Here is a 20,735-nt window from a genome sequence, read left to right as displayed (position 1 = left end):
GTATATACTGAAACAGAAAAATAGATGCATTTTGTCAGTTATTTTTGAGTATATTTAGTATTGGTATTTTGAGTATATTTAGTATTGGTATTTCTTATTCATATAATTCAATATTACTCATTACCAAATAATATGATCCATTATAGCAAATGAAAATATTTACAGATATACACAACATGTTTGTAGTATCTTTTTTCTGTACGACATGATTACAGATGTTGATTTTCTTCCTTGTGTCTTTTAATGTTTTTTTAACTGTTTTTCAGTTAACATACATTACAGAATATATGTCTTTTGTTTTTTTGTTGTTTTTTGTTTGTTTGTTTTGTTTTGTTTTTTGAGACGAAGTCTCACTCTGTCACCCAGACTGGAGTGCAATGGTGCAATCTTGGCTCACTGAAGCCTCCATCTCCCAGGTTCAAGCAATTCTCCCACTTCAGCCTCCCAAGTAACTGTGACTACAGGAGCACACCACCACGTCGGCTAATTTTTGTATTTTTTTTAGTAGAGATGGGATTTCGCCATGTTGGCCAGGCTGGTCTCAAAATCCTGACCTCAGGTGATCCACCTGCCTCAGCCTCCCAAAGTGCTGGGATTATAGGTGTGAGCCACAGTGCCCGGCCAATGTCTGTCTTTTTTTTTTTCTTTTTTTTTGAGACTGAGTCTTGCTCTGTTGCCTAGGCTGGAGTGCAGTGGTGCAATCTTGGCTCACTGCAAGCTCCGCCTCCCAGGTTCATGCCATTCTCCTGCCTCAGCCTCTGGAGTAGCTGGGACTACAGGTGCCCGCCCCCATGCCTGGCTAATTTTTTTTTTTCTTTTTTTTTTTTTTTGTAGAGACGGGTTTTCACTGTGTTAGCCAGGATGGTCTCGATCTCCTGACCTCGTTATCTGCCCGCCTCGGCCTCCCAAAGTGCTGGGATAACAGGCGTGAGCCACCGCACCCAGCCCAATGTCTGTCTTTTTTAAGTTGAGTGGTTCTGGCCTTGAGGAAACTTCTCCCATATCACAAGTACATCTTCTGTTTTCTTACAATCACACAGTCTCTTATTTTGTGATGTACTTAACTGTGTACCACAGTGGTCCCCAACCTTTTTTTTTTTTTTTTTGAGATGGAGTCCCAGGCTGTAGTGCAGTAGTGTAATCTCAGTTCACTGCAACCTCTGCCTCCCAGACGCAAGCGATTCTCCTGCCTCAGCCTCCCAAATTCCTGGGATTATAGGCACATGCCACCATGCCTGGCTAATTTTTATATTTTAGTAGAGATGGGGTTTCACCATGTTGGTCAGGTTGGTCTCAAACTCCTGACCTCAGATGATCCACTGCCTTGGCCTCCCAAAGTGCTGGGATTACAGGTGTGAGCCCCTGTGCCTGGACCACAGAGGTCCCCAACCTTTTTAGCACCAGGGATCGGTTTCATGGAAGACAATTTTTCCGCAGACCGGGTGGTTTCGGGATGAAACTATTCCACCTCAGATCATCAGGCATTAGATTCTCATAAGGTGCACACAACCTAGATCCTTCACTTGTGCACAGTTCACAATAGGGTTCATGCTCCTATGAGAATCTGATGCTGCCACTGATCTGTCTGATGTGCCACTGATCACAGACTGACTGGTATCAGTCTGCCGCCTCGGGGTTGGTGACCCCTTGTGTACCACACAAAGCCTTAAATGTCCAGGGATGATCCAGGACTTCTTGACTGCTGGGATATCTGAACTGCTCTGTGTGTAGCTAAGTTAGAAATATTGGATGTCTTAAAAGATTTGTAACAAGATATATCATGAGTACACATGGAAAGTAATAAAACAGGAAAGCTTACATAGGAAGCATCTTAAGAAAGAGTAAATAGGAGAAAGGGAGTTTTCTTTGGCATTAGACAGAGTCATAGCCAGGAGAGTTACTCTTGATAAAATTTTTGTTGTAATGACTTCCTCATTACCTTATTTTTAATCCCCTTAGTATGTTTGTGCTACTGAAAGGAGCCACTAAGGAGCAGTCTTTTAAGATTGGTCAGGAAATTGCCGAAGCTGTAACTGCTACCAATCCTAAACCGGTGAAATTGAAGTTTGAAAAGGTAAGAGGAATATAATATTAGTAATCACATATAAAACTCACATGTCTTCTAGAGACCTCTGATTTGTTCAGTACATTTTCAGAATCACTGACAGTATATAGGTCTATTAAAGTGTTCAATTTGGGCCAGATGCAGTGGCTCATGTCTGTAATCCTGCTGTGGCCTTGGGAGGCCAAAGCAGGAGGGTTGCTTGAGACCAGGAGTTTGACACCAGCCTGGACAACATAGCCAGACCCCATCTCTACAAAAATTAAAAAGTTAACCAGGCATAGTGGCACACGCCTGTAGTCCCAGCTATTCCAGAGGCTGAAGTGGGAGGATCACTTGAGCCCAGGTGTTCAAGGTTACAGTGAACTGTGATTGACCAGTGCACTCCAGCCTGGGGAACAAAGTAAGACCCTGTCTCAAAAAAAAATAAAAATAAAAAATTACATTTTAAGTATTTTCTCTTTTGTATAATTTTCCCAAAATTTGTTTAGTAATGTATATATGTAAGGAAATGAAAACTTTGTTCTAGTAACTATTATTGTGTAACAGATCACCCCAAACTTAGTGGTGTAAAACAGCAAACATTTCATTCTGCTCACAGATTTTATGGCTCAGGAATTCAGACAGGGTGCGACTGGAATGGCTTTTCCCTGCTGCACAATATCTAGTTCCTTAGCTGAGAAGACTGTTAGGGGTTAGGGGTAACCCAACCAACAGCAAAAGGCTGAAACCATCTGAAGCTTGCTTACCAATCATGTCTGGTGATTGATGCTGGCTGCTAGTTGGGACATCAGCCAGAACACCTACCAGTGGCCTTTCACCGGGGCTGCTTGTTTTCCCTCACAACATGAGGGTTGGGTTCTAGGTGTGAACATCGCAAAGAGAAACAGACAAAAGCTGCTTTGTTTTTTATGACCCAGGCTCAAAGTCACAGTGTCACACACCTCTCTAGATTTAAAGGGAGTGAACATAGACCCCACTATTAATAGGAAGAATGTCAAAGTCACAATGGAACAAGACCACATAGAATGGAAGATATATTCTTTCTTTGCAAAACAAAGTTTATCACAAGGACTTTCAACTCTTTTTCACTTACCTTTAGATATCAAATATGTCTTTCTTTCTTTCTGTATAAAAGATACTTAGCCTGGGAACTCTGTGGAATACAAAGAAACGTAAGACACAGTCCTGCCCTCTAAGAGCCAGAAATCTAAAAGGAAAGGTTAATTTATATAAGCATTCTCTTTTGTTACAAACATAACAGAAAGCAAGATGAGAATAGTCTGCTTAAACACTGTGAGAGCACAAAGGAAAGGAGGAATTGTGTCCTCCTGGGCTGGATAGAGAGACTCCATATAGGAAGTAACGATGAAATGTGTCTTGAAAAATGGTTATGTCTTGAAAAATGCTTAGAATTTCAGTAGGCAGACGTGGGGCTGCAATCATTCTGAACAGAAGAAAATGGCATGTATGGAATTGGAAAAGCACAGTATGGAAATACAGGGTAGCAGGAGATAGATCTGGAAAAATAAAGTTGAGACCAGACTATAGACCATCTTGAATACCAAGCTGAAGTGTTTATACTTTATTTAGTAAATAAACAAAACTGGTAGTGCAAAAGAACAAAATTGGTAGTGCAAGAAAAGGAGTGAGCAAGTGGTAACAACTTAAAGACAATTCATTTTGCTCCCACGTCTTATATCATGAATTTGTTGGGCCCTAAGTCATATTTAGAATTTTTTTAAGAATGGATATTTGATTAAAGAAAGCACAGAGACATAAAAATAAAATATTCTTGGTGGGGGAAAAATGGTTAAGAGGCATTTTATTAATTTTACCACAGGTATATTTGCCCTGTGTTTTACAAACAAAAAAGAGGTATGTGGGTTACATGTATGAAACACTGGATCAGAAGGACCCGGTATTTGATGCAAAAGGAATAGAAACAGTCAGAAGAGATTCCTGCCCTGCTGTTTCTAAGGTAAGGTTTATCTATCTTGTCATCATCTGTGAGAAAGAAGTGGCTAAAGTATCTGGTGAAAATATAGCCTGTATAATTATATATAACTATAGAAGAAACTACATTAATTTTGAGAATTTTATTTGTAGTGTTTTGTTTTGTTTTTGTTTGTTTGAGACAGGGTCTCACTTTGTCACCCAGGCTGGAGTGCAGTAGTCCAATCCTGGCTCCCTGCAGCCTTAACCTCCTGGGTTCAAGCAATCTTTCTGCCTCAGCCTCCTGAGTAGATAGAATTTTATTTCTAATAATGTATTTGATTTTAGTCCTTAAGTTTCTGACTTCCCCCCATACCTTATGTTTTATCAAAATTACTAAAAAGCAATACATGAGAGTTTCCTGCCTATTGCCTGGAGATCATATATGTCATATTGTAACAACTCCCAAAAGCAGAGCAGGATAAACAAGAGAAACAGACCCCGTGTGGTGGCCCACACCTGTAATCCCAGCACTTTGGGAGGCCAAGGCAGGCAGATCACTTGAGGTCAGGAGTTCGAGACCAGCCTGGCAAACAGTGAAACCCCATCCGTACTAAAAATACAAAAATTACCCAGGTGTGGTGGCGCATGCCTGTAATCCCAGCTACTCGGGAGGCCGAGGCGTGAGTACTTGAACTTGGGAGGCAGAGGCTGCAGAGAGCCAAGATCACAACACTGCACTCCAGCCTGGGCAACAGAGTGAGACTCCGTCAAAATAAAAAAAAAAGAGAAACAGAGATTGCATAAGTAATATAATCCATTCCAGATTAACTGAACTTTCACTTATTTGGATTATCAAATGCAAATTAGGAAGATTTCCAAACAATTAGCTATAAATTACTCAAATTTCTCAACCATAATAACCATGGTTTTTGGCTTTTTCTTTACTTGGGCCTAAACTCCTTCTATAGCAAAACAAAAATAAATGGTATAAATGGGAATAGCACTCTATATACTGTTTTGTGAGAGCATTAAAAGCATAATGGATTGAATATTATCAATGTATTATGTCATATATATAATATGTGAATTTGGGATTTTTTTCAGCACTATTTCTGGAAGGGATATAATCCAGTACCTTCTTTCTCTGTAGGCAGACTTGTACCCAAGCTAAATTAACAAGATTATTGTATAAATATCCATTGGTTCTAGTATTCAGAATAAGACACAGAGCTTTCACCTAGAACTAACTTAAATTTAATCTACTTGGCCGGGCACGGTGGCTCACGCCTATAATCCCAGCACTTTGGGAGGCCGAGGCGGGCGGATCACGAGGTCAGGAGATCGAGACCATCCTGGCTAACACGGTGAAACCCCGTCTCTACTAAAACAAAAAAGTAGCCGGGCATGGTGGCATGCACCTGTAGTTCCAGCTACTCGGGAGACTGAGGCAGGAGAATTGCTTGAACCCGAGAGGCAGAGGTTGCAGTGAGCCAAGATCATGCCATTGCACTTCAGCCTGAGCGACAAAGCAAGACTCCATCTCGGGAAAAAAAAAAAATTAATCTACTTACATAAATCCACTGCATGTTGGTTATTTCCTAGTAGAAATTTCCAACACAAAAAAGTTCTGTCACAGTTATTTATCAACACCATAAAAAGTCAAAAAGGCTGATTTGGATTTGACTGCCTGGTAATCTTTAAACTTCTCTGTGCTGCCTGTAACTGAATCAGGACCCTTTCTATACTGGTAAATAAAAAAACAATACGTGAGCTCGTGTCTGGTTTCTTGTATCTGGAGTGCTTTGACTATTTAAAAAAAAATTGCATGTTTTATGTTGCTTATCACATAGCAAATGTTAATTTGCATGTCATTCTACATGATTTTCCTCAAACTACATGATACTCTATTTTTAGAAATAGCAAGCTCTATAAAGTCTCAAATAACTTTCAATTTTTAATAATTTTTATTATCCCATCATTGTAAGTAACAGATTATTTAGGTAGGTTAGCAAGTTACCCAGTAGTTACATAATTGAAAGTATAATAACAATGGTGAAACATACTAGGAGATATTTTATCTTTACTTGCGTATCTGTTTTGTTTTAAGATACTTGAGCGTTCTCTAAAGCTGCTATTTGAAACAAGAGATATAAGTCTAATTAAACAGTATGTTCAGCGACAATGTATGAAGCTTCTGGAAGGAAAGGCCAGCATACAAGACTTTATCTTTGCCAAGGAATACAGAGGAAGTTTTTCTTATAAACCAGGAGCTTGTGTGCCAGCCCTTGAACTTACAAGGTAATGATACCCTCAGTACCTTGCCAGGATAGTCCTGGGATTCTGCACAGGTCTAGAGTACAATTGTTTCTTTACCTGCGCACATGAAGCCTCACTGAAGGTTAGTGAATACTCCCTCATACTTTGTAAGGTGTGAAGAGGAAATCCTCTTTTGGGCTTTCCTTCAGAAACTTATGCAAAGAAATTGTGACACAGTGCTTGATTCATTTGTTTTTCCCACTTCAAAATGATTAGGTAGTCCTTAATATTGTTCTACTGAAGCATTTAGATGGTATCATATTGGAATCAGATTGTTTAACTGGATAAATTTTCTCTTATCTTTCATGGTAGATTTATGATAGGTAGTTCTCATTCTTAGGGGATAAAATACATCTTTTTCCCGCCCCGGGAGGCAGGGTCTCACTCCGTCGCCTAGGCTGGAAAGAAGTGGTGCAATCACAGCTCATTGCAGCCTTGACCTCCCAGGCTCAAGCGATCCTTCCACGTTGGCCGCCCAAGTAGCTGGGATAACAGGTGTGCACCATTATGATGGCTAATTTTTTTGTGGAGATGGGGGTCTCACTGTGTTGCCCAAGCTGGTCTCAAACTCCTGGGCTCAGGCGATCCTTGGCCTCCCAAAATGCTAGGATTACAGGCACGAGCCACCACTCCCACCTAAAGTACATCTTAAGCTAGTTGATATCTGCCAACTCATTATTTTCCAGGTAACAATGATTTATGGAGTAATTTTTAAACTCCTGTAGCATATCTATACTTGGTGTCAACTAAGCAAAATGTATATTATTCTCAAATAGTAATTATGTTTTGAAAGTGTCTTTTGTAGCTTTTTCATTGTTTTATTGTTGTTTAACTCTGACTTAATTTGCGAGAAAGATGGCTTCCGTGACAGTATTTGGGTGTGGTGTTTTTTTTTTTTTGAATTTGAATAGGAAAATGCTGACTTATGACCGGCGCTCTGAGCCTCAAGTTGGTGAGCGAGTGCCATACGTCATCATTTATGGGACCCCCGGAGTACCACTTATCCAGCTTGTAAGGCGCCCAGTGGAAGTCCTGCAGGACCCAACTCTGAGACTGAATGCCACTTACTATATTACCAAGCAAATCCTTCCACCCTTAGCAAGAATCTTCTCACTTATTGGTATTGATGTCTTCAGCTGGTATCATGAATTACCAAGGGTAAGCTTACCAAATAGTACATGTACTCTAACTATGGAGAGATTTCACTCCAAATTTTCAGTAGAACTAAAGATTTTTTGTGCTATTGATATGGGAGTGCTGGGAAGGGAACAGTGTGGTCCCGTTAAATGATACGGAAAGGGAGAAGGGAAGTACTGGGTAGAGAAAGGTGGGTCCCTGGCTAGGGCTCCACCCCCACGGACCTAGGTGAGGATAGGTGCTCCTGCTTTCATGCCCAAATGTTGCATTTTCCAAGACCACCTTGGCCTGCCACGCCCCAATCCTGGGCCAGTAAAAACCCAAGACCCTAGTAGGCAGACACACAAGCGGCTGGACGTCGTGAGGAACACTTCGGTGGAAGACCCAAGTGGCTGGTTGTCAAGAGGAGCATGCCAGCAGAACAGCACAGCGAGAGGCACTGGCATGCTGGCAGGCCATTGACTGGCAGAACGAGGTGGAGTTTGGCCAGGACAATCGGAGAAGAGACGGAGTCACCTAGCAGCCCAACCCCAGGGGAAAACCATCTCCCTTCTGATTCCACCATCAGATGAGAGCTACTTCTACTCAATAAAACATTGCACTCAGTCTCCAAGCCCACGGGTGATTGGATTCTTCTGGTACACCAAGGCAAGAACCCGGATACAGAAAGCCCTCCATCCTTGAGACAAGCTAGAGGGTCTAATTGAGTTGGTTAACACAAGCCACCTATAGACGGCAAACTAAAAGAGTACTCTGTAACACACACCCACTGGGGCTTCAGCTGTAAACATTCACCCCTAGACACTGCCGTGGGGCCAGAGCCCCACAACCTGCCTGTCTGTATGCTCCCCTAGAGGTGTGAGCAGCAGGGCACTGAAGCAGCAAGCCATTCCCCCTGTCGCACACCCTGCGAGGGGAACAAGGGAACCTTTCCTATTTCACTATGAGAGCAAAGCAGATCCTCTATCCTAAACTGGCAAAGATGCCACGCTCTTCTGGTTTCCTAAAAGCGAAACTTTTAAGTATTCTACAAACACATTCCTAGCTTCTGTCAAGTTGTCCAAATTATAGAAATATTAAAATAAATCCCACAATTTCAATGGTGAACAGCCCCAAAATAACGTAGAATAAACGAGTTAATGGAAAATAAATGGACAGCAAAAATTCCTTCGAAATGAATGTCTAAGAAAGGTGTAGGATTTAGTATCTAGACACAGTCCTAAAGAAACCAGAATTACTGCAATGGTAAAATAGCATTATAGTTGTTCTCCAACTTACGATGGTTCAACTTAAGATTTTCCTACTTTATGATGGTGCAAAAATAATATGCATTCAGTAGAAACCATAGTTCAAGTACCCATACAACCATTCTGTTTTTCATTTTCAGTACAGTATTCAATAAATTCCATGAGATATTCAACACTTTATTATAAAATAGGCTTTGTGTTAGATGATCTTGCCCACCTGTATGTTACTGTAAGTGTTCTAAGCACACATCCTGGCTCTAATGCAGGAAATTCATATTCTTTATTACTAATGTTCATTTCATCACCAGCAAGAATGTTAACCCAATGACATTTGTAAGAGGCTAACCTAATAACTTTCTTACAAAGTGATTTATTGTGGCACTATTCACACTGGCAAAGACTTGGAATCAACCCAAATGTCCATCAATGATAGACTGGATTAAGAAAATGTGGCAAATATACACCATGGAATACTATGCAGCCGTAAAAAAGGATGAGTTCATGTCCTTTGCAGGGACATGGTTGAAGCTGGAAACTATCATTCAGCAAACTATCATAAGGACAGAAAACTAAACACTGCCTGTTCTCACTGATAGGTGGGAATTGAACAATGAGAACACTTGGACACAGGGCGGGGAACATCACACACCAGGGCCTGTCGGGGGGTGGGAGACTAGGGGAGGGATAGCATTAGGAGAAATACCTAATGTAAATGATGAGTTGATGGGTGCAGCAAACCAACATGGCACATGTATACCTATGTAACCTGCATGTTATGCACATGTACCCTAGAACTTAAATTATAGTAATTTAAAAAAAATGTATCTGATGATAAGATGTAAGTTCCATGAAAGCAAGGACTTCATTCATTTCTGTAGCTCCAGTGTCTGGAACAGTGCCTGGCACATAGTAGCTACTCAACATTTGTTGAATGAGTGAGTGAATGAATGAATGAATGAAATAATGCCTGAGTAAACCTGTAATTAGCATGAAAATAGCAGCTCTGCTGTGAAGCTGACTCACTTCTGAATGGATGTTTTTATAGATCCATAAAGGTACCAACTCCTTGCGAAGTGAACCTGAAGGGCGGAAAGGCACTATTTCACAATATTTTACTACCTTACACTGTCCTGTGTGTGATGACCTAACTCAGCATGGCATCTGTAGTAAATGTCGGAGCCAACCTCAGCACGTTGCAGTCATCCTCAACCAAGAAATCCGGGAGTTGGAACGTAAACAGGAGCAACTTGTAAAGGTACAGTTTTGTTCCATAGGCCTGGAATCAAAAGCAGTCTGATCTTACAGGAAGATATAGTCAACTCTTGAATTACAGTAGAGATATGAAACTGGTATGAAAAGTGAAATGAAGAGTCTAAATGATAAACTTCATAAAAATCTCAAAAATGTAATTAAACTATTAATAATGGTTTAATTTGTTTTATAACTTTTTTTTTCAATGGAATAGTGTGTTGTGTTTCTTAATAGCTACAACAAGAATGGCCATCCTTCCAATTTCTTTTATAATACAGGTTGAGCATCCCTAATTGAAAAAAATCAAAATTCAGAATGCTCCAAAATCTGAAAGTTTTTGAGCACCAACGTGACTCCCAAAGGGAATGCTCATCAGAGCATTTCAGAGTTCAGATTTTCTGATTAATGATACTCAACCAGTAAGTATAATGAATGCACTTATTCCAAAACCTGAAAAAATTTGAAATCTGAAACACTTCTGGTCTTAAGCATTTCAAATAAGGGATACTCATCTACAGTATTAAAAAGAAGGAAAACTCTCAGTTGCTCTATTAGTGCTTACCATTCTTTAAAGGAAAATACCTAGTTGTCTTAGAGAATTGCTTGCTAGTAAACTTGGAAGGTTTACAATTCTGAGAGTCCAGACAGATGATTAATGACATGATTGAGTCATACTGTGTGCCAGAGACTGTTCTAGGCACCCTTACAGGTGAGTAAACTGACACAAAGAGTTTAAGTGATTTGCATGTTATAGTGCTGATAAGTGGCTGAGGTGGGATATAGACATAAAATGCAAGGATGATTTTTAAAGTATGGGAATTCTAGCAGAAATAAACAAACATCTTGAAGTAAATTGAATTAAATCTAAAGAAAAATTGACCACCTCACACCCCCCAATAAAATCATTACTCGTTATTATGGTTGATAAGTCATCTCCATTCTGTCCCTACCTGCTATCCCTGTGTCACCATTTCTTGCTCTTCTCTGTGTCACACTCTGTCTACCTCCACCCATACCATACTGAACTTCTCTTAGGTCTGTGAATGCTCCTCGCTGCCTCTTCCTGGCCTTTAAACACCCTGCTCCTTCTGCCAGGAACACTTCACCCATCCCACCCCACCCTTCCTCATCTGAGGAATCAGCTGAAACCCCTAGACTGGGTGAAGCCTTCCCTGCAGCAGACTCCTGCCATAATCTTCTCTGCTGTACTGTGATTTGGGGTTCGTCTGTCTTTCTCACTAAATAGCAAATGAACCAGTGACACATTTCCTGTTCTTTCACTGTCAAGTCAGTTATGCCTAGCATATAGCCAAGTCCATGGGGCTGGTCTGTAAATATTTACTGAATGAATGAACAAGTTCCTACTTAATGCATGGTTAAAGAAGGAATATATCACTGGAGTTATTACCAACCAACTTTCAGCCATTTTGTACCAGTTTTGTGGTTCTAGTTAGTACAACCACTGAAGTCACTGGGTGCTCCCAGCTTCTATTTATTTTATAGACTTCAGTCCTGATGGCAGCAGCCAACTCTCATAGAAAATTCCCTTGTTGGATCCTAGTATGAGGCCTAGGTGAGAGCAGGACCTTCTGCTAAGGTCAGTCTGTTAAATGGTCCTTTCCTAGACTTTCTTATGTTGTTTCTGCACTCAGTGACAAACACATCACTACTTGGTGCCATCAATTTACCCAGAGCCCATCCTCCTTCAACATTAGGTGTTCATTCTTTTTTCTTTGTATTTATTTATTTTTATTTTATTTTATTTTATTTTTTGAGGCAGAGTCTCACTTTGTCACCCAGACTGAAGTGCAATGGCATGATCACAGCTCACTGCAACCTCAACCTCCTGGGCTCACGTGATCCTCCCAGCTCAGCCTCCCAAGTAGCTGGGACTACAGGCATATCCCACCATGTTTGACTAATTTTTTAATTTTTTTTTTTAGACATGGGGTCTCACTATGTTGCCCAGGCTGGTCTCAAACTCTTGGACTCAAGCAGTCCTCCTGCTTCAGCCGCCCAAGGGCTGGGATTACAGGCTTGAACCACCATGCCCAGCCATCTTATTTCTTATAAAAATACAGTTTAAAAGAAAGTGATGGCACAGCCATAAAAAAAAAGAACAAAATCAGCCAGGCATAGTGGTGGCTCATGCCTATAAATCCCAGCACTTTGGGAGGCCAAGGCAGGCGGATCACTTGAGGTCAGGAGTTCGAGACTAGCCTGACAAATATGGAGAAACCCATCTCTACTAAAGACAAAATTAGCCAGGCATGGTGGCACATGTCTGTAATCCCAGCTACTCAGGAGGCTGAGGCAGGAGAATCACTTGAACCCGGGAGGCAGAGGTTGCAGTGAGCTGAGATCGCAGCATTGCATTCCAGCCTGGGCAACAAGAACAAAACTCTGTCTCAAAAAAAAAAAAAAAAAAGTCATGTCCTTTGCAGCAACATGGATGCAGCTGGGGCCATTATCCTAAGCAAATTAACTCAGAAACAGAAAACCAAATACCGCATGTTCTCACATATAAGTTCTCACCTATAATAAACATTGGGTACTCATGGACATAAAAATGGGAACGATAAACACTAGGGATTCCAAAAGCGGGGTGGGGAGAGGAAAAGTTGAAAAACCACTCGTCGGGTACTACATTTACCGCATGGGCAACAGGATCTTTAGAAGCTCAAGCCTCAGCATCATACAGTATACCCATGTAACAAACCTACATGTGTACCCTAGGATCTATAAATAAAATTTTTAAAAAGCGATACTATTTATAAATAATGATGGTTGTCATCTTTCAAGAGCTATTTTAATTTGAGGTGTTTTTCAAGAATGTTCAAATGAATGTCTCCCATGCACTAATTTGTAGAAATTTTTAATGATGCAGAAATTACTAGAGATGTAGTGAGAATTAGAAACACATCCAAACAGGAGATTTTACATCGTTCTCAATCTAAGACCAATCAAGTGGTCAGAAGTGTGAAGTTATGGAAATTCTAAACATTGTAAGTCAGACTTTGTGATTATATATCAAACTCTGTAACCCAGTACCAAAAAATATACTTCTTAAGTATTTCTAGAATGTTTTAAAAAAGGCCATGTCTGGCCAGGCGTGGTGGCTCTTGCCTGTAATCCCCACACTTTAGGAGGCCAAGGCAGGTAGATCACCTGAGGTCAGAGTTCGAGGCATTTGAAATGGAGAAATTTCATGGTTTCTCCATTGAAATTTCTACTAAAACCCCAAAATTTATCCTAGAAACCCCAACTCTACTAAAAAATACAAATATTAGCCAGGCATGGTGGCACGAGCCTTGTACTCCCAACTACTCAGGAGGCTGAGGCAGGAAAATCACTTGAACCCGGGAGGCGGAGGCTGCAGCCAGCCAAGATCACACCACCGAACTCCAGCCTGGGTGACAGAGCAAGACTCCATCTCAAAAAAAAAAAAAAAAAAAAGTCATAGTCTAAAGAAACCCTCGGCAGGGCATCGTGGCTCACGCCTATAATCCCAGCACTTTGGGAGGCCGAGGCAGGAGGGTCACTTGAGGTCAGGAGTTCGAGACCAGCGTGGCCAACATGGCAAAACCCCATCTCTACTAAAAATACAAAAATTAACAGGGCATGGTGGCAGGCACCTATAATCCCAGCTACTTGGGAGGCTGAGGTAGGAGAATCACTTGAGCCAGGGAGGCAGAGGTTACAGTGAGCCAAGATTGTGCCACTGCACTCCAGCCTGAGCAACAGAGTGAGACTCTATTTCAAAAATAGTAACATTAAAATAATAAAAATTAAAAATTAGCCAGGCATGGTGGTAGGCACCTGCAATCCCAGCTACTACTTAGGAGGCTGAGGCAGGAGAATCGCTTGAACCTGGGAAGCAGAGGTTGCAGTGATCTGAGATCGTGCCACTGCACTACAGCCTGGGCAACAGAGTGAGACTCCATCTCAAAAAAAAAAGAAAAAAAAAGGAAAGAAAAGCCTCAATACACTTCAAAAAGTAGAAATATTAGAAATGAATGTAATACAATACAATGCTATAAAAATGGTAATTACAAACTAACAAAACAAAGTGATCCTTCCACTTGCACATTCTGTTAAACAAAATGAAAACACTGCAAATCAGATTCTAGATGGCAGATCGCAGAGAAAAATTCATCACCTAAACAATCATAAACATGAAAGAATGAAAGCAAATGAAGTAAGCATCTGACTGAAAAAAATTTTTTGAGACAAAGTCTCACTCTGTTGCCCAGACCGGAGTGCAGTGGTGCGATCTTGGCTCACTGCAACCTCTGCCTCCCAAGTTCAAGAGATTCTCCTGCCTCAGCCTCCTGAGTAGCTGGGATTACAGGCGTGCACCACCACGCCCAGCTAATTTTTGTATTTTTAGTGGAGACGATTTCACAGTGTTGGCCAGGCTGGTCTCAAACTCCTGACCTCAGGTGATCCACTTGCTTCCGCCTCCCAAAGTGCTAGTATTACAGTCATGAGCCACTGTGCCCAGCCTTAACTGAATTTTGTTTAAATAAGAAAGCCAAAGGATAGTAAAAAGAATAAAGATTAAAGCAGGTATTTTTTTAAGTGCCTGCCTCCCTATGATCTTCAAAGTAGATGTCCAGGTTGGGGCATTGAAGGTTTTAAATGTAAGCCTGAATCAAGCTATAATGCTCAGGGTTTAAACCACCAGTAAAGGATCTTGAAACTAAACACTGAGTTAAATTTAGTGCGTCAAGTAATTCCATCCTGGCTTATTTATCAGACAAGCACAGAAAGAGCTTAAATATTTATCAGTTTGTCCTGGCACCTGAATGTAACTGCAATTCATAGAGCTGTAATACAGAAATTCTATATTTGGGAATAGATTTGAGTCTCTTGGCAGAGATCTAATTAGCAAAGGCTTCATCATAGAACAGCATACTCAGTCTTCATGGAGCATACTGAAGCACATGTTTCTAAGCAGTCTGCTTGTGACAATATCATAATATTGGATACAGTAACCAGTCTCCCTAGAAAAAATGTGCCCTTCGGTTGACTGGAAGATAACTGGGGCAAAGAACAAAAATTCATTGGCCTGTGAGCCATCCCTGAAACTGAAACCCTTTGATAAATATAGATCAAAGAATTCACTAGAGCGTATTTGATTTCTCTTAAAAGGCAATCCAGAGTAGTTGCTGCCATTTGGTATTGATTTTTAAAATCACTTGTCTACAGTATTCAGGGGGAAAGTTGGCCTGCGTTTTCTTAACCTTTGGAGTCCTCACTGGCATTCTTTTTAATTTTTTTTTTTTTTATTATACTTTAAGTTCTAGGGTACAGGTGCATAATGTGCAGGTTTGTTACATATGTATACATGTACCATGTTGGTGTGCTGCACCCATCAACTTGTCAGCACCCATCAACTTGTGTTTTACATCAGGTATAACTCCCAATGCAATCCCTCCCTGCTTCCCCCTCTCCATAATAGGCCCCGGTGTGTGATGTTCCCCTTCCTGAGTCCAAGTGATCTCATTGTTCAGTTCCCACCTATGAGTGAGAACATGCAACGTTTTGTTTTCTGTTATTGCAATAGTTTGCTGAGAATGATGGTTTCAGCTGCATCTATGTCCCTACAAAGGACACAAACTCATCCTTTTTTATGGCTGCGTAGTGTTCCATGGTGTATATGTGCCACATTTTCTTAATCCAGTCTGTCACTAATGGACATTTGGGTTGATTCCAAGTCTTTGCTATTGTGAATAGTGCTGCAATGAACATACGTGTGCATGTGTCTTTATAGCAGCATGATTTATAATCCTTTGGGTATATCCCCAGTAATGGGATGGCTGGGTCATATGGTACTTCTAGTTCTAGATCCTTGAGGAATCGTCATACTGTTTTCCATAATGGTTGAACTAGTTTACAGTCCCACCAACAGTGTAAAAGTGTTCCTATTTCTCCACAACCTCTCCAGCACCTGTTGTTTCCTGACTTTTTAATGATTGCCATTCTAACTGGTGTGAGATGGTATCTCATTGTGGTTTTGATTTGCATTTCTCTGATGGCCAGTGATGACGAGCATTTTTTCATGTGTCTGTTGGCTGTATGCATGTCTTCTTTTGAGAAATGTCTGTTCATATCCTTTGCCCATTTTTTGATGGGGTTGTTTGTTTTTTTCTTGTAAATTTGTTTGAGTTCTTTGTAGGTTCTGGATAGTAGCCCTTTGTCAGATGGGTAGATTGCAAAAATTTTCTCCCATTCTGTAGGTTGCCTGTTCACTCTGATGGTAGTTTCTTTTGCTGTGCAGAAGCTCTTTAGTTTAATTAGATCCCATTTGTCAATTTTGGCTTTTGTTGCCGTTGCTTTTGGTGTTTTAGACATGAAGTCCTTGCCCATGCCTATGTCCTGGATGGTATTACCTAGGTTTTCTTCTAGGGTTTTTATGGTATTAGGTCTAACATTTAAGTCTCTAAAGGGGATATCACTACCGACCCCACAGAAATACAAACTACCATCAGAGAATACTATAAACACCTCTACGCAAATAAACTAGAAAATCTAGAAGAAATGGATAATTTCCTGGACACTTACACTCTCCCAAGACTAAACCAGGAAGAAGTTGAATCCCTGAATAGACCAATAGCAGGCTCTGAAATTGAGGCAATAATTAATAGCCTACCAACCAAGAAAAGTCCAGGACCCAGATGGATTCACAGCTGAATTCTACCAGAGGTACAAGGAGGAGCTGGTACCATTCCTTCTGAAACTGTTCCAATCAATAGAAAAAGAGGGAATCCTCCCTAACTCATTTTATGAGGCCAACATCATCCTGATACCAAAGCCTGGCAGAGACACAACAAAAAAAGAGAATTTTAGACCAATATCCCTGATGAACATCGATGCAAAAATCCTCAATAAAATACTGGCAAACCAAATCCAGCAGCACATCAAAAAGCTTATCCACCATGATCAAGTGGGCTTCATCCCTGGGATGCAAGGCTGACTCAACATATGCAAATCAATAAACGTAATCCAGCATATAAACAGAACCATAGACAAAAACCACATGATTATCTCAATAGATGCAGAAAAGGCCTTTGACAAAATTCAATAGCCCCTTCATGCTAAAACCTCTCAATAAATTTGGTATTGATGGAATGTATCTCAAAATAATAAGAGCTATTTATGACAAACCCACAGCCAATATCATACTGAATGGGCAAAAACTGGAAGCATTCCCTTTGAAAACTGGCACAAGACAGGGATGCCCTCTCTCACCACTCCTATTCAACATAGTGTTGGAAGTTCTGGCTAGGGCAATCAGGCAAGAGAAAGAAATCAAGGGGATTCAGTTAGGAAAAGAGGAAGTCAAATTGTCCCTGTTTGCAGATGACATGATTGTCTATTTAGAAAACCCCATCATCTCAGCCCAAAATCTCCTTAAGCTGATAAGCAACTTCAGCAAAGTCTCAGGATACAAAATTAATGTGCAAAAATCACAAGCATTCTTACACACCAGTAACAAACAGAGAGCTAAATCATGAATGAACTTCCATTCACAATTGCTTCAAAGAGAATAAAATACCTAGGAATCCAACTTACAAGGGATGTAAAGGACCTCTTCAAAGAGAACTACAAACCACTGCTCAGTGAAATAAAAGAAGACACAAACAAATGGAAGAACATACCATGCTCATGGATAGGAAGAATCAATATCATGAAAATGGTCATACTGCCCAAGGTAATTTATAGATTCAATGCCATCCCCATCAAGCTACCAATGACTTTCTTCACAGAATTGGAAAAAACTGCTTTAAAGTTCATATGGAATCAAAAAAGAGCCCGCATTGCCAAGACAATCCTAAGTCAAAAGAACAAAGCTGGAGGCATCATGCTACCTGACTTCAAACTATACTACAAGGCTACAGTAACCAAAACAGCTTGGTACTGGTACCAAAACAGAGATATAGACCAATGGAACAGAACAGAGTCCTCAGAAATAATACCACACATCTACAGCCATCTGATCTTTGACAAACCTGACAAAAACAAGAAATGGGGAAAGGATTCCCTATTTAATAAATGGTGCTGGGAAAATTGGCTAGCCATAAGTAGAAAGCTGAAACTGGATCCTTTCCTTACTCCTTATACGAAAATTAATTCAAGATGGATTAGAGACTTAAATCTTTTTAATTTTTTTATGTTCTTCATGTTTTATATTTTTTTAACTGTATATGCAACTTCAGACTTTTAAGTATTTTTAAAAATCTGATCATTGTGTAAAACATTATAATGGTTCTCTTTTTAAAAATTGCCTTATGATTTATTACTTTCCTTAAGATCAGACCTTATTATACATTCAAATCATCTGGGAAGCCTTAAGAAGTACAGATTCTTAGCCTTTCATGCCCAGACATTCTGACTCATTATGGGTCTGGGATGGGGCATTTGTTTATTTTTAAGCTCATTGTTAGCCAGGGTTAAGAACCACTGGTCTGCACCACTACTTTCAAATTCACATTTGATTTTTTTTTTATACTGGCTTTTCTCTTCTGGAATAAGAAAAAGAGTAACTTTTTTTATGATTGGCATATGATAACATAGTCTAAGTAATTTGAAAAAAATTGTGCTTATAGTTCATTTAAGAGACATTCTTTGATAATTGGGTAGTTTACGTGGATTTTAATAGGATTCCATTGTAAATGAAAGTTAATCTTAGGAATTAAATGAATCCTTAGGGAAATTTGTACTCTTATGTTTTCAAAATAGTATCCTTTAGAAATGTCTCAACATAGGGTAGTCTAGGCTTCTAAGCAATTAAACTTAATGAAAGTCTCTATAATGTATGTCTGCCAGTAATCTGTGGTAGTCTAGAAAGTAGGGATTATATAAATTTGTTGTTTGCATGTGCACATAAAAATTTTCCTATTATTTTTTGTATTTCTCTTATGCTTTCAGATATGCAAGAACTGTACAGGTTGCTTTGATCGGCACATCCCATGTGTTTCTCTGAACTGCCCAGTACTTTTCAAAGTCTCCCGAGTAAACAGAGAATTGTCCAAGGCACCATATCTCCGGCAATTATTAGACCAGTTTTAAATTGTCAATATCAGAGAATTACAGGTGCTATTTTTTTCAGTGTTTACCACTAAACTGTTGTGCATGGTGCTTTTTAACTTTCATCGAGTCAAGGATGTTCACTGTCTGTCTGTTATCTGAAGACTATGAAGACTTCTATGCTAACTGAATTAAAATGTACTTGTTGATCTCTGAATAGCTCACTTCTTACAATGTACAAATTCCTCATTCTGTCACCTTTTAAACATTGTTTTATAATGCAGGTGTTGGATTTGCTCCAGTACATGTACCACCTTGTAAATCCATTTGAGTAGATCATGTTTACTTCCCAGTGGAAGGAGCACTGAAAACCTCTTAAAGAAAAACCATTCGTGTGTTTTCCTTGAACTGTCTGTATCAAGACGTGTTACTTCGAGATATCCATTCACTTTATAATTTTGACTGCAAAATATTTTGTAAATACACTTTTTTACTTTTCAAACAACTGAGTAAAATAATGTGCAATGACTTTTATACAAATGATTTTCAAGTTGTTTGGTATATTTCCTCTAGGTTTTGCTTGACTCAAAGTAGATCGTTATTTTGATCAAACTGTGCAAACAGTAGTACCATGTGTAGCATTTTGAAACATTATTTTTAAAAAAATGCTGTCTTGCTTTAGCTATTAATGGGGCATTGTGAGGAACTGTGCAAAGACATTTTTGTTACAAACCTGTGGGCCTGTTGCAATACTTCAAAAATAAAAAATTTTATTCCATTTGCTTGTTTTGTATAGACATTTCTATTGCTTCTAAATATGCTTAAAATATTTTCTTTCCTTATGTACTGTACAGTTAATCTTATTTGCCATCATCCTGAACACAAAATGTGTATTTAGAATATTTGTATAACTGTGTAAAATAAAAAAGGAATTATGTGGTCAGTGCATTGTTTTTTAAACTGGAAATCATTTTGTTTTAAAAGTTAATAATGGAAACCCTATTAAAATTGAATAAAATATAAAATATAGCAGTGTGACTTCATGTTTTTTATAAGTCTACATTGGTTACATCCTACCCTAGCCTTTTCTGAGTTTTAATGAAGTAAATTTAACACATTTTTATATCCTGTTTGATATTGCAATTTCCTTACCAAAACTTCAGGGTTAAAACAAAAAAAAAGGCAGCAAAAAAAGGAAAATTTAGCACTCATCCTCTTAGAGAGTTCTAAAAGTGTACTTGTTAGTAGATCTTCAGTGTTCATTTTCATTTTGATATAATTAATCTTGGGGTCAGGACTTTCCAGAGGGAAAGCAAAAACTACATTACTTCTTAAAAACTTAAATGCCAATTTTTATATGCCTGTTTTTTTCAATAGAAAAAAGTTCTTATTTTGACAGAATTACCTAGTTACTTAACAGAAATAGGTCTCCATTGCCAGAATATGTACTTACAAATGTTGGGAGGATTCATTTTCTGAAAATTACATGGTAAATATTGGAACCAAAGAGATACATAGCCTGTGTCTGAACATAATTTCTCTCAAATTTTGCTAAGACATAACAAATTCCCGCTTCTGGGGATATTTTTTGCTTGGAAGGCTGGGGCTAGCCCTCAGTGTTGGGGTTTTCTTTCCCTTACGTGGGTAGATTGATGAAGTTCTGTTACTTACAGGTTCTGTGCTGTCAGGACTTCCACATACATCATAGTGACTTGACACAATATTTTCAACAGAATAACCATTTTTAACCT

The 20,735-nt window shown here is 39.5% G+C and overlaps 1 protein-coding gene across 6 annotated transcripts in view; it reads left to right on the top strand.

Moving 5' to 3' along the window:
- REV3L (REV3 like, DNA directed polymerase zeta catalytic subunit) overlaps positions 1-20,013 on the top strand; it is a 190,881-nt gene extending 170,868 nt beyond the window's left edge. For all 6 annotated transcript variants that reach the window (XM_008007324.3, XM_008007323.3, XM_008007327.3 and 3 more), the window contains 6 exons: positions 1,960-2,074; positions 3,906-4,043; positions 6,108-6,298; positions 7,228-7,474; positions 9,746-9,955; positions 18,886-20,013. In XM_008007324.3, coding sequence (XP_008005515.3) covers positions 1,960-2,074; positions 3,906-4,043; positions 6,108-6,298; positions 7,228-7,474; positions 9,746-9,955; positions 18,886-19,026 — 1,042 coding nt within the window. In that variant the 3' untranslated portion in view covers positions 19,027-20,013. The remainder of the gene's footprint in view (positions 1-1,959; positions 2,075-3,905; positions 4,044-6,107; positions 6,299-7,227; positions 7,475-9,745; positions 9,956-18,885) is intronic.
- Positions 20,014-20,735: the final 722 nt, after the last annotated feature.

Source organism: Chlorocebus sabaeus, chromosome 13, assembly GCF_047675955.1.
Source record: "Chlorocebus sabaeus isolate Y175 chromosome 13, mChlSab1.0.hap1, whole genome shotgun sequence".
In the NCBI taxonomy this organism is placed as follows: domain Eukaryota; kingdom Metazoa; phylum Chordata; class Mammalia; order Primates; family Cercopithecidae; genus Chlorocebus; species Chlorocebus sabaeus.
Note: the sequence above shows the minus strand (reverse complement) of the source record. Positions and strands in the feature narration are given on the sequence as shown.